General features: G+C 37.3%; 1 protein-coding gene across 5 annotated transcripts in view; it reads right to left on the bottom strand.

Moving 5' to 3' along the window:
- Firrm (FIGNL1 interacting regulator of recombination and mitosis) overlaps window positions 1–12,953 on the bottom strand; it is a 42,901-nt gene continuing 29,948 nt past the window's right edge. For 4 of the 5 annotated variants that reach the window (XM_059280592.1, XM_059280593.1, XM_059280594.1 and 1 more), the window contains 8 exons: window positions 11,969–12,154; window positions 9,661–9,783; window positions 7,661–7,756; window positions 5,344–5,457; window positions 3,484–3,588; window positions 2,885–2,965; window positions 1,212–1,334; window positions 1–221 (listed from right to left, as the gene is read on the bottom strand). In XM_059280592.1, the coding sequence (XP_059136575.1) occupies window positions 24–221; window positions 1,212–1,334; window positions 2,885–2,965; window positions 3,484–3,588; window positions 5,344–5,457; window positions 7,661–7,756; window positions 9,661–9,783; window positions 11,969–12,154 (1,026 nt within the window). In that variant the 3' untranslated portion in view covers window positions 1–23. The remainder of the gene's footprint in view (window positions 222–1,211; window positions 1,335–2,884; window positions 2,966–3,483; window positions 3,589–5,343; window positions 5,458–7,660; window positions 7,757–9,660; window positions 9,784–11,968; window positions 12,155–12,953) is intronic. The other variant, XM_059280591.1, reaches the window with a different exon arrangement.

The raw sequence follows: 12,953 nt of genomic DNA, 5'->3' as shown, positions 1-12,953 counted from the left end.
TTCTGTCGACCAAGAGAGTCCGTTCATATACCCTCAGGTACACAGCATTTTAGCTTCTCAATCTTTCCTTGCAGTGCCTCCAGTTCCACTAGCAGCCAGTCTGGAGCGGGGGCCTGCTGGAGTAACATCTCCGTTGTCTCCAAAGCCCCTGCTGCTGCTTGAAATGCTAACCTATACTCTTCTTCGAAGGGCAACTCATGCCGGGCTCTTTTTGTACAAGGCTGGAAAATAAGGAAAGCATGAAACCAGTAATGCCATAATACTCATTCTAGAAATAATTCAAGAGAAACTGTAATCCTGGCGTCACAAAGGGCACCCTCCCCATCTGTAGTAATACCCAATCCTAATTGTGTGTGGCAGTCCAGAAGAACTCTCCTATGCTAGGTCCCCAGTGACAAATGCTGTCTTGCCCAACAACTATCAATGAGTAGTCTTTAAAAACACCATTAAGAGAAATAAAATGTGATTTTCCTAATATTAAGTTTGTAAATGGTGAGAACTAGTTTTCAACATGCTTTTGGGGCCAGCTGAGGAAAACTAAGGCTCAAGACATCTTGCACAGGGAGGAGCAAGAGAGACTGAGACCCAGACATATCTAATAATCAGTTTTCCAAAGGGGTGTCACAATTTAAATTCACAGGGCTTATGAACATAACTGACTAATATTGAACTTTATATATTTCAGGCTTACAGCTACATCTTAAAAGAAAAAACAAACAAAAAAAAACCCAAATTACTAGTGCCTGAAGTTCCAAATTATATTATACTTGTGTTGAAAACACAATTTTGAATTATGTAGTAGTGTCAAATTTCTGCCAATCAATAGGTACATGTAATAATAGAGAAAGGTAATTATGAGGCTGGCTTGAGGAGGAGACAAGAGATGAACTAAACGTGCTGATTGATATCTGTGAGTCAGAAAATGCATTTATGTCATCATTGGTACAATATGTAACTTCCAATAATAAAGAGTATATTTGGTATAATGTTTACAACTATTTTTTTGTAGTTCTTGCCTGTGTTGGTAACACTTCAGGAAAAATGTATGGTTTTGTTTTTGATGTGCAACTACCATAAAAATGGGAATTTTATGTGTCTAGATTGTACTTGATATTCAGCATGAAAACAAGAGTCAAACTAGTTTGTTTTATCAGTAATGGGGCAGACGTTCCATTGTTTGACCACTAACCATACTGAAAAGCAGCCCATACCTGTAGAGCCAACCCATTTGCTTCTCCTACAGTAGTCACCTTAGCAGCGAGTTCCCAGAAAGTGCCTTTCTCCTGTTTCACATGGTCCACTATGGCAGCTTCAGTTTCATCTACAAGTCCTGTCTGTAAAGATCATCAAAAACCACTGACACATTAGCATTCTCATACCACTTGGTATCTAGTGAGATTTAGAAGAAACTGACTACTTTATGTACATGTCTGTAAGTGCTGAGTGTTAAACCATTCTGGCTAAACCTGTGACCAGGCAAATTCTAGGTTAGGTAGACTTATCTTTTAGTATAACCTGAACACAATCCCCTTAGAACAATGTTCCCACCCTTCCTAATGCTGCCAACTTTAATACAGTGCCTCATGTGACCCCCCAACCATAGAATTATTTCGTTGCTACTTCATTAACTATAATTTTGCTACTGTTATGAATCACAATGTAAATATCTGATATGCAGGATATGTGATATGTAACCCTGTGTTGGGAGGGTCTTGACCCACAGGTTAAGAACCAGAGTGTTGTTAGAGTGCCTTAGAAGGTTCTTCACTACAGAAGAATTGGGAGTTGTCTCTCCAACTAAAGTATGCTAACATTCAACTTACTGTACAGGCTGTGATGCTGGTAAAACAGTTACTTTTACACATGTACTAATTGTAACACATATACATATTTATAATGTTTAGTAACAACTCAAGTAAGTAATTTATAAAATACAGAACCCAATTAAATATGTGCTTAAGTATAATTTACATTTCCTAGTATTCTAAGTCTCTGGTTTGACAGGTATGCTTATTAGTATATCAATTACCCCTTTACATCATAATACCAGAGTATATATTGGATCCCTATACTTAAAAGCTTTTGACTGTACTCAACTGTAGAAACACCACTTTACACACCCTTAATTCTAGCACTCAGGAGGCAGAGGCAGGAGGATCTCTGAGATCAAAGCCAGCCAGGGCTACACAGTGAGATCCTATCTACAAAAATAAAGTCTGTCTCTGTATATTAGAAACAATTCTGAAATCATACTAAAACATAGTAAAAACCATAATGCTAGGACTTGTAATCATGTGTAGTCAATTATAATCAACAATGTTAGAGATCTATACTTTTTCATCTTGTTGCCAAGGTTATTTATATCTTATGGGTACAGTGACTTAAAGTCATTTACTTCTCTGATATACACTCTTAACCGATTCATACAAGTTGTGGTTCCCTTTACATTTATACAAAAATGCTTCAGATTTCTTTCATAAACAATCAGATACTGTGGGAACAGACACCAAGTATGAACATATACCATCCCTGAGGTAATTTTATATAATATTTTTAGTAATTTTATGCATGAAATAAGGATTCACTGCAAGGTATTTTCTATGTTTTTTCCTCATGTTGGTGGCTCAAAAGTTTCAGATTTTGGAGTACTCTGGATTAGGTATGCTTACTTACCCTATCTGTATTAGCACGGTGCAGAACACTAAATAGTTTAAGGCTGGGGTTGTAGCTCAGTAGAGTAAAGCACTTGTCTAGCACATGCAAAGCCCTGGTTCAAACCCCAATACCAAGAAGAAAATGTTGAAGCTAAGGTAATTATCAGAAGACAATTCAAAAATATATGATAAAGAATAAAACATGGACTTGATACATAAGTAATAAATACCTTCTCCAAAAAGGCTACAACTTTGTTCTTGATTTCTTCAGAATTGAGACACTGTGGAACTATCTCCTCGTGATTTGTTCCCTATTAAAATATCAGTAAACAAGACAGATCACTCATAGTTCAGCTACTTGTGGAGCCAATGAGTTTTTAAACTACCTTAACTGAAAACTCATTTTAAAAGAAAGTAGTACCCAAGGTTCTCAGAGTTCTGCAGAGCCTTATGTAATTTTGGCTTCTCTACACAGGGTGCTGCAAGGTTTAATTACTTGAGTCACTCTTAAACCGAAGGCATGACTGCACAGCAATGGGTCAGAGCAGAAGCAATTCCAAAGGAGAAGTTCTCCCAGCACTGCTGCAGACAGTGTCTTAGGCAGGCAGTTGACTCCAAATGCTTAATCCTTGCTAATCAGAGAACCTTGGGAAAAGACACTACATTTCTTTAGATCTTATAATGAGGCTTTGTAAACATATGATTAATATCTCCTCAGCAGAAAATTTTACAACTGAGATATATAAGTAGCTCAATATTTTTAAATGTTTTAGAATATTAGAAATACACTACATATATCACAGAGATCAATATGATAAACTGGGCTTACCTCAGCAAACTGAGTAAATGCCTCCAACGTATGTTGCTCTAGCAGCCAATTCTTGCTGGCTAACAGTAAAGCAAAAATACAAGACAGGTTGGGCAGCACTTTGTCCTACAAAAAGAACCAAACCTTGTTGGAGAAAAAACATCTTCAATACAGGATACTGTCAACTTCTGGGACACATTATGTTCTCTATTCCTTGCTCAAATCCTTCTAATAACTTCCAATTTCCTCCAGCGTAAAACCAGATGTTTACAAGATCAGCAAAGCAACACTGCCCAATGCTATACTAGACGCCCTGAGTAATCAGACATGTTCCTATCTATGAGGCTTTGCACTTGTTCTTTATACCCTGCTCAGAAGTTTTCCAGAGAAACAACATAGCATTCTCCTTCCCTTTCAGATTTATACTTACCTGTCACCCTAGTAAGGGCTTCCTTTTCTTGTCCCCATTCGGAACTACCCCTCATATTGTGTCCCTCCCTTTCTGCTTTACTTTCTCCCATAGCACTCACCACCACTTACTACACTACATATATCACGACTTTGTTGTCAAGTGCTTCAGCGGACTGAGACTGCGGTTAAGTTATTACACTCCCAGCATGTACTTATTTGAACCTGTCTTACAGCTGTGAGTGTTGCACATGCTCATGAATCTCCCATCTCTTCAGGACCTGCCCTTATCCGGCCAGGTCCATAAGGTACTGCTATTCTGACAACAAAGCATTTGATGTATGGGTTCTACAGCTAAGCAGCACCTAGATCTGCAAGAACAAAACAGCACTCTAGAATAAACTTATTTTATAATAAAGAGTACATGTCTGTAATCTCAGCATTCTGGAGGCTAAAACAGGATTGCAAATTTGAAACCCCCTGGGCTACATGTTGAGGCCGTTTCCAAAAAAAGGATGACAGCTCAAATGTAAGTTGGTATTTCTGTCAAAAAAGAAGGAAGCTGCCACCATCTATATTTATCTCATGAGACACAAGTTTACATGAAGGAAACAGATGAATTTGTGTCATTTTCTTGTGAAGAAGTAAAAGAAAACTTGGGGAATTCAACTTTGTTTCAAGGATTTTTATCCATATGTACTGAAATACAGTCCATCTTGCACCTTGAAAAGGTTCTCACCAGAGAGCATTTTATAATCTCTTTGAAGGTAAAACAAAGCCAAGAATCTAGAAACACTGGGATTTTATTACAATAGTAAGACAAAGCTCCCAAATTAAGAGAATCTAATTTTGTCAGAAGGTCTTAAAATTTGGTAGTAGTCTTTCCCCAGGCCACCAGAATATAATTTTGGAAGCAAAATACACACTTGTCAGCTACACATATTTTACAATATTGTTAAAATACTGTCTCTAAAAATCAATGCTGTTTCATGAATCTACCTGCACAATAACTAATTACCAATTTCCTCACTGGACACTATTGCCTATAAGACACGAGTGCTTTCTTCCTTCAGATACTGGGACACAACAGACTATCTCAGAACACAGTAGGCAACTTGATAAATTATTTAAATGCCAACTCATTTTTTTTTTTTTTTTAAAGAAAATGACTTAAAATGTACTCTATTTTGACAATGACCCTTCCTCATCAGGAAGTATTTCTTTTTCCGCAACTTTGTTAGTAAATGCACAAGATTTTAGAAATCAAAAACCTATACTCAGTGTGGTTCACACCACAGTTCCAGCACTTAAGGAGGCTGAAGCAAGGGACCTGCCTCAGGTTCTATGCCAGGCTAGGCTAGAGTATGAGACTCTGTCTCAAAAACAACCAAACAAAAATCAAAAGCTTAAAATTTTCCTAGTTAGTACAGAGATCGCTTTTAGATTTTGTGTTTTTGTTAAAGAGTGTATTACCTGGATAGCCTGAGGTATAAAAAGTCTGCCCAGAGAAGATATGAAATCCAGCGCTGCCAGAGAGACATGGTCGGGAGGCTCTAATTTAAGTAATGAGGTCAGTAAAGTTACTACCTGATGAGGTAAAAACACAGAGCAGTTGTAAGAAGAGCTGCTACCAAGGTGTAGTTGTGTGGGGAAGGGAAAGAAGACAAAATTCAAACAGCCTGTCTACAAAGCCTCAACTGTGGAAGCTGAGGAAGAACATCGGGTAAATAGTTAATATTTCTTCTCACCATAGTCTCTTACCTCCAACTCATGTGCTTTGCTAATAAGCAATCAGAATTTTGTGTGGTGGTTAACTGCCCAGGAAATAGCCAAAATTAGGAGTCCTGGTGGTGTGCTGAACTTCTGTATTCATACAGTACTTTAAAAGGCACTGTCAGCAGCTAGCTATGAGGTTACAGAACACTGCCACCATGAACTTAAGGGTGATCCTCTGTTTCCTTGAAAAAAATAAGACTGTTTTCAAAGACTGGTACTGCTGAATTCCTTCTTTAAACCCCAGCTTATCTGACTGACCATAGAGACAAATTTATATTACCATCTGTGTACCAAAAATGTGTGCCAACTAAGCATTTTGCATTTTCAATTCTACTGAAAGAAGTTCTGAAAGAAGTTCATTATTTAAAGCAATGATTTGCAAACTTGTTCTATAAAAAATCCAAACAGTAAATTTAGGCTTTATAGGCAACACATTATGTGTTGCATATAAATATAGTTATGGATATTACATATGACAAATATCATATAAAACTAATATATATTTAACAATCTTTAAAAATGTAAAAAGTTATTCATTGCTCTTAGGTTAAAAATAGTAAAGTGAATTAAATCAAGAGAGCTTAGTCAGCTCCTGATAAAGGAAAGGGACAAAAGTGAAATCTACAAAGGACACAAGCCCTATTTGAACAGTTATATTACAAGTGTAGACTTTAGTTGCTTAAAGCTTTTTAAAACTAAGCACTTCTTAAAATTATCCTATTTAGGGCTGGAGAGATGGCTCAGAGGTTAAGAGCACCTACTGTTCTTCCAGAGGTCCTGAGTTCAATTCCCAGCAACCATATGGTGGCTCACAACCATCTGTAATGAGATCTGGCGCCCTCTTCTGTATACATAATAAATAAATTTAAAAAAATTATCCTATTTAATTTTTCAACATGAACCTTAGAAATTTCAGTCAGCAAATTCAAGCATTACTGCATTCAAGTATTTGTTTTACCACATTCTTTCTTTACAATAGTCCACATTACACATAATTAGTATTTGCTTGCTAAGCTAATTTCTTTATATATATACAGTTAACAAGAGTTGCCTGAAACCAATCTTTATCACTTTTAGTTCATTTTGTTCCAGTCCATCATATATGATGACAGATTCCACCTCTTTCATACCCTAAATAAGAAGTTATTTCTACTGTTTGTTTTTTTTTTTTTTTTCCTTCCTGACCCTGTCCAATATGGACTCATTCCAAAGCTCTCAGTCACTTCAGATAAAAGGAAGGCACTCCCATGTTTTGTTGCCTCAGAAGCACCACCTTAGAGATACTCCAGACAGTAAAGCTGCCTATGCCCAGCCAGGTAAGCTGGGGTCCAAAGAAGAAATACAGCAGAACCAGTTTTTGGAAACAATTTAACTCTTTAAAGGAAACAAAGACAAGGCAATGTTGCATAATCTCAAAGCTAGCTGTTGACAGTACCTTTGCAAGTGCAATAAATGCAGAGTTCAGCACAACACCAGGACTCCTAACTTGGTTATTTCCTGGGCAGTCTGGCAGGCTATTTCCTGGGTTGTGCCACACAAAATTCTGACTACGTAACAGCAAAGCATAAAGCCTAAAGGTGACAGAGAACAGATGGAGGCTGAATCAACAACAAGAACACTAACAGAAGCTAGAAAGACACTAGGTTACAACCTTGATGAACACAAGCTGACACAGTCAGTTGACAAGGAAAGGATTACAAAGGCTGGAGATGGAGCTCAGTTGGTAGAGTGCATGCCAGGCATGCACAAAGCCCTAGATTCAATTCCGGCACTGCATACACACTTGGTGTGGTGCCCCATGCTTCTAAGATAAAGGACAAGAAGTTGAAGGGCATCCTCTGCTACATAATGAGTCGGAGGCCAGTCTGGGCTCCATAAGACAGACGGAAGGAAAGAAGGACAGATGGGCAGAAGGAAGGAAGAGGGACAAAGGATTAAAGGAGTTACAAGTAAACCAAATAAATCACTGCAGATTCACAAACAAGCAAAGAACCAACTTGGTCGCTGTTATTACCTGACTTATCAGCTGTGGATCTACAGTTTGGATGAAAAATGCCAGTAGTTGAAGTAAAAGGCTAAATGCCTGTTGAACATAGGGTTGACTGATTACCTTGAAAAGAAACAAAGTAATTTTGGTGAGAATTTTCAATTATGTGATGTAAGAGTTAGTTTTTCATCAATATGACACAAGCTAGAGTTATTTGGGAAGAACCTCAATTTAAAAAACACCTCTATCAGACTGCCTGTAGACAAACTGTAGGGCATTTTCTTGATTAATTATTGATATGCGAGGGCCCAGCTCTTATGTGGGCAGTGCCACCCCTGGGCAGGTGGTTCTGGGTGTTCTAAGAAAATAGGTTGAGCAAGCCATAGGAGCAAATCAGTAAACATCACTCCTCCATGGGGTCTGCATTAGTTCCTGCCCCTGACTCTCCTGGATGGTGGACTATAAGATGTAAGATAAACCCTATTCTCCTCAAGTTGCCTTTGGTCATGGTGTTTTATCACAACAGCAAGCCTAACTAAGATACATGAGAATAGCTACAATAGTATTTTACTAAGCATTTATTATATACCAGTCAATCTGTGATTTATAATTACTACCTCACCTATATGCTTTATAACAACTAAGTGGTAGATAATACCATACCCATTTTGTTTGTTTTTTGGTGTCCACTGTAATAATAACAAAACAGGGTGAAGAAAGTTATTTGCTCAAGATCACATGGCTAGGAACAGAGGAGCCATCATTCAAAAAGATGATTTAAAGGGTCTAATTACCACTGTCGGCCACTGAAAAACTTGTATATCCATTGGTGTTGGTCAAATTCTACCTCTTCATAGTGTTTATGTCATACTGATGTGAGGCACATCCCAGGACAGTGATGCTGAATGGCACTAAGTGCCATGTAAACATCAGTGGCAGCCTCTTCATAGTGTTTATGTCATACTGATATGAGGCACATCCCAGGACAGTGATGCTGAATGGCACTACGTGCTATGTAAACATCAGTGGCAGCCTCTTGATAACATGACCATAAAAATGGATCATGAAACCTAGTCTTTCTCCAGGTCTAGGTTGTAGCTCAGTGGTAGAGCACACAGGAAGCCCTGGGGTTTGACTTCCAGGAAACCTGAACGTCTAAGAGCCACTATCTGCAAAATAATTTCTATTACTTCTCCAGAGTTTGTGTTTTTCCTCTCAGCTTCCACTGGTTGCCAGAGGTCACATGCTCAGTTAGAGGAAACATTGTACTTAAAATGTTTAAATCTTTAAAATAAGAAACTTAAGTTTACAACCATAGGTAGAGGATATGTTCTAATTTTAGCCTAATAACCACTTGATTTCCTGGCTTTGCTGGGGAAGAGGAATACAAATTAGCTACATCCACTCACTAGACCCTTTCACTTTAAAGTCAACTCACTATCTTGCCATCTGAATTATTTAAAAAAAAAAAAAAAAAAAAAAAACCAAACCTCAAAATGACAGACATCAATCCAACAGGGGGAAAAAAAGATAAAAATTTTTAAAAGGGTCCAACAAGTTCATAAATATAGATAGATGGACTGTGGTTGCCTCTATGGTAGGGTCTAAGATTAATATCACACTCTAGAGAAAAACAAAACAAACAACAACACAAAAAGTCTGCCCGAAAGGGCCTAAGGAGATGGCTCAGTCAGTAAAATGCCTGATATGCCAGCATGAGGACCTGAGCCCCAGGGGCCACACAAAAAATGAGTGGCAGGGCTCATCTGTACCATAGCACTTTGGGAGGAAAGGGGTAGCAGACGTAGATACACACACACAAACATACCCAAAAAAAAAATGCATACACTCCTTTATCCCCACACACATATATAACAAAAGTCTGAGAGAGAACACAATTAGGTGAATTCTAATCACAACTTTGACCTATAGCCTCAAGAAATTAGAAATTTAATCTATAGGAAGATTGCAATATTCTCTTGTCAATATTCTGTAGTTTTCAAAGAAATGATGAGTAGCTTCCTTACTTGTTGAATGTTTATAAAAGCCCAAAGCTGACTCACAACTTCAGTAACTGAAGTTTGCTGTCTAATATCCAAAGCATCACCAGCAGAACTACATACGGTAAGCAAAGCAGAGAGTGCTGTGTTCTAAAGGGGAGAAAAGAGAAAGTGTCAGTTTACAAATCTAGTCTAAAGGACCAGGGGCCCAACTGTAAACACTGGATGAGTTACTTACAACTGTTCATGACAATCCACATGACTAAGAGATAAAGCCATCTTTTTCAGCTTTTTAAAACAAATATATATGAAAATTTTAATACGATTATTAAGATCAGTTTTCTTTGCACATAAAAGCATGTTCTCCTTTTAGACTGAATTTTTCATTTAAAATAGCAACAGTATTGACTTTTACTAGGCTTTTGTTCTGTTTTTCTTGTTTTTTCTGTTTTGGTCAGTTTGACAAAAGCTAGAATTATCTGGGAAGAGGAACCTCAATTAAGAGAATGCCTCCATCAGATTACCTGTAAGCAAGTGTGTAGGGCATTTTCTTGATTGGTTACTGGTGTGGGAGGGCTCGGCCAACTGGGGGTTTATGCCACCCCATGAGCAGGTGGTCCTGACTGTGGATGAGAACAGGCTGAGTAAGTGATGGGGAGCAAGCCAGTAGGTGGCGCTCCGTCATAGCTTCTACTTCAGTTCCTGCCTTGATGTCCCTTCACAATGGACTCTAAGCTGAAATAAACCCTTTCTTCCCCAAGCTGCTTATGGTCATTGTGTCTGTCACAACAATAAAAATCTAACACATGGTGAGCAAGGTTGGCCTAATTTAAAATATTTATCAAAAGAAAGCTGTGTTTTTTTCATCTGTACACACAGCAATCTGCATAGGTTACTAGATTTTTTTATTATTTTTGGTGTTTTACCATGAGATGCTACAGAAAACATTACATTTTATATACAAAGTATTTAAGAAATATACCGTCTAGAATTTGAAACAGAAAACAACCTTTTCTGGATTCATTCTCGATTCTACATACAAAAACTCAGATCTCTTTCTGGCTTGTACTAAAGTCTGGAAGTGGTGTGTATAGAAAGAAGGCCATACTAGAATCTAATAATCAGTAACACTGACTTGAATCCTATACTTCAATATCTACACCCATGTTGGAATTGCCTTACACCATCTCTTTCAAAATTAATCTACTTCCCTTTACAAATAAATACATTCAGCAAGTTTTGCACACAGCTTAAGGAGTTAATTTTAGAAAATTAGTGCTTCTACCTAATACACCCAAAATATTTTCATTATAAAAAGTGTAATGCATATTGAGAAGTCTACTAAGTTTGCTGAACAATTAAAAACTAGTGCATATTAAATACAAATGACAAACTTAACCCATCCATGATTAGCTATAATAAATAAAATAAAGCCACAAAAGCCTTGTTTGATTTTATGTAAATGTTTTAAACTACCTTAATAAGTATGGTCAAGTGCCACTTTACAACAGTACAGAAGAACAACTTAGTATGGAAACATATGCCTTGAGCAACTTCTAATCAAAAACTAAAAGAAAGATTCCAAGTGCTTGAACGTATACTTTATCCCTGCTAAGTTTCTGTATACTTACCATAGAGGTATTTATTATACTGTGTACTGCTTAGCTAGAATATACATCTATAAGACTAGGAGGTTTCTTAATTTTGTTTCCTGTTATAGCTATCCCCCAATGACTAAAACAAAACGTATTACATAAGAGCACTCAAAGTTTATTTGGTGAGTAAATGAACAAGCAAATGAAGACTGAAGTGGAAAATTCAACTGCAGGTACTGTATCTAGTCCATCTTTAAAAATCATGTATCTTCTACTTACAGATGAACTTTTTGTTTGTTTTATGAGGAAACAATTAAATAGAATGCTACATAAAGGCTCAGAGCAGTTTTCTGTAAAATGCCTGTTGTGTTTTGTCAAATAAAAGAATCATGTCTAAGCTGGCCATAATGGTACACACCTGTCATCTAGCACTAAGGAGGCTAAGCTATCCTGGCCTACGCAGTAATAAGATCCTATCTAAGGGGGAGGAAGTGAATCATACCTGCTTCATCCAGATAGGTGCTACCAAAAAACTTCATAGTAAATGAAGTGCTGTCATGTTTTCCAACTGGGTCTTACCCAAGAGGAAACCTTCCTGCTCAGTTTACATTAATTAAAATTTTCTCAAAGGTCCTTTTATAATGTACATATTGCTAGGTTTTGAAAGAGCACATCTCAGAGACTAGCTATCAGCTGAAACAGTGCTAAGTAAACTGCTGAATTAATCAAAACTATCTCACCAGATAGTCAAGTTCTGACAAAGTATGACTGCTGCTCAACCATTTTATGCACTGTGCTGTGCATACTCTGATCACTTCACACGCAGCTTGTTTCCTAAGATCAGCAGACAATGACTGGAAAGAAATACACTGCCACAGAGGCAAGTTGTCAGCTTCTTTTGGAGAAAATCTCCGGATAAATTCCACCTGAAATAAGTTGAGAATAAAATGAGCAACTTCAGACTAATGGATGACTGGACATACAAGAAATGAATATTAACTTCAACACTTATGCCAGGTGTGGTGGTCTATACAACTCCAACATTCAGGAGACAGAGGCATAAGTATCTCTACAAGTTTCAGGTCGCCCTAGTCTACATAGTGACCCAGGGCAGCCAGGGTCACATACTGAGATCTTGTCTCAACCAACAAAAAATTTTAAAATCTGCTTCATAAATGCACAGTACAGGGTACCAGACCAACATAACATAAATGAACATGATTATTTTTGTTGCTACTGTATTTGTTTCCAAAATGAAAAATCATACTTAAATGAAGCATGATACAAAATTCACTAAGGAGTGTTAAATAATGTATTTCATTATTATTCACATCAGATATTTTATCTTCTTTCTACCCAATAGATCTACTTGCTATCTTCCAAGTACTCATCACCTTATACAGTTAAGTCAAACTAATATTCCAGATATGGCAAGGTTAATTCACCACTCTCCTGGCTTTTAGCTTAGCTTACTGCATTTGAGAACATGAAGCCAAGATCATAGGTCCAGTTTTCAAATGATTAGCTGGCTCTGCTCTGCCTTAGAGGACATACTAAATTAGTCTTCCAAAAGGAAGCTACAAAACAAAACAAAACAATGATATGATTGTTAAATCCATTCTTCCCTGAAATATAATCCAAAGTGTAGCATGAATTTTCTTAAAGAGTCTTATTAACAAAAACAAATCCAGAGCCAGGTATTGGGGTGAACGCTGAATGATCAGA

Source organism: Peromyscus eremicus, chromosome 15, assembly GCF_949786415.1.
Source record: "Peromyscus eremicus chromosome 15, PerEre_H2_v1, whole genome shotgun sequence".
In the NCBI taxonomy this organism is placed as follows: Eukaryota; Metazoa; Chordata; class Mammalia; order Rodentia; family Cricetidae; genus Peromyscus; species Peromyscus eremicus.
The sequence above is the reverse complement of the archived record's forward strand: the minus strand, read 5'-3'. Positions and strand labels throughout refer to the sequence as shown.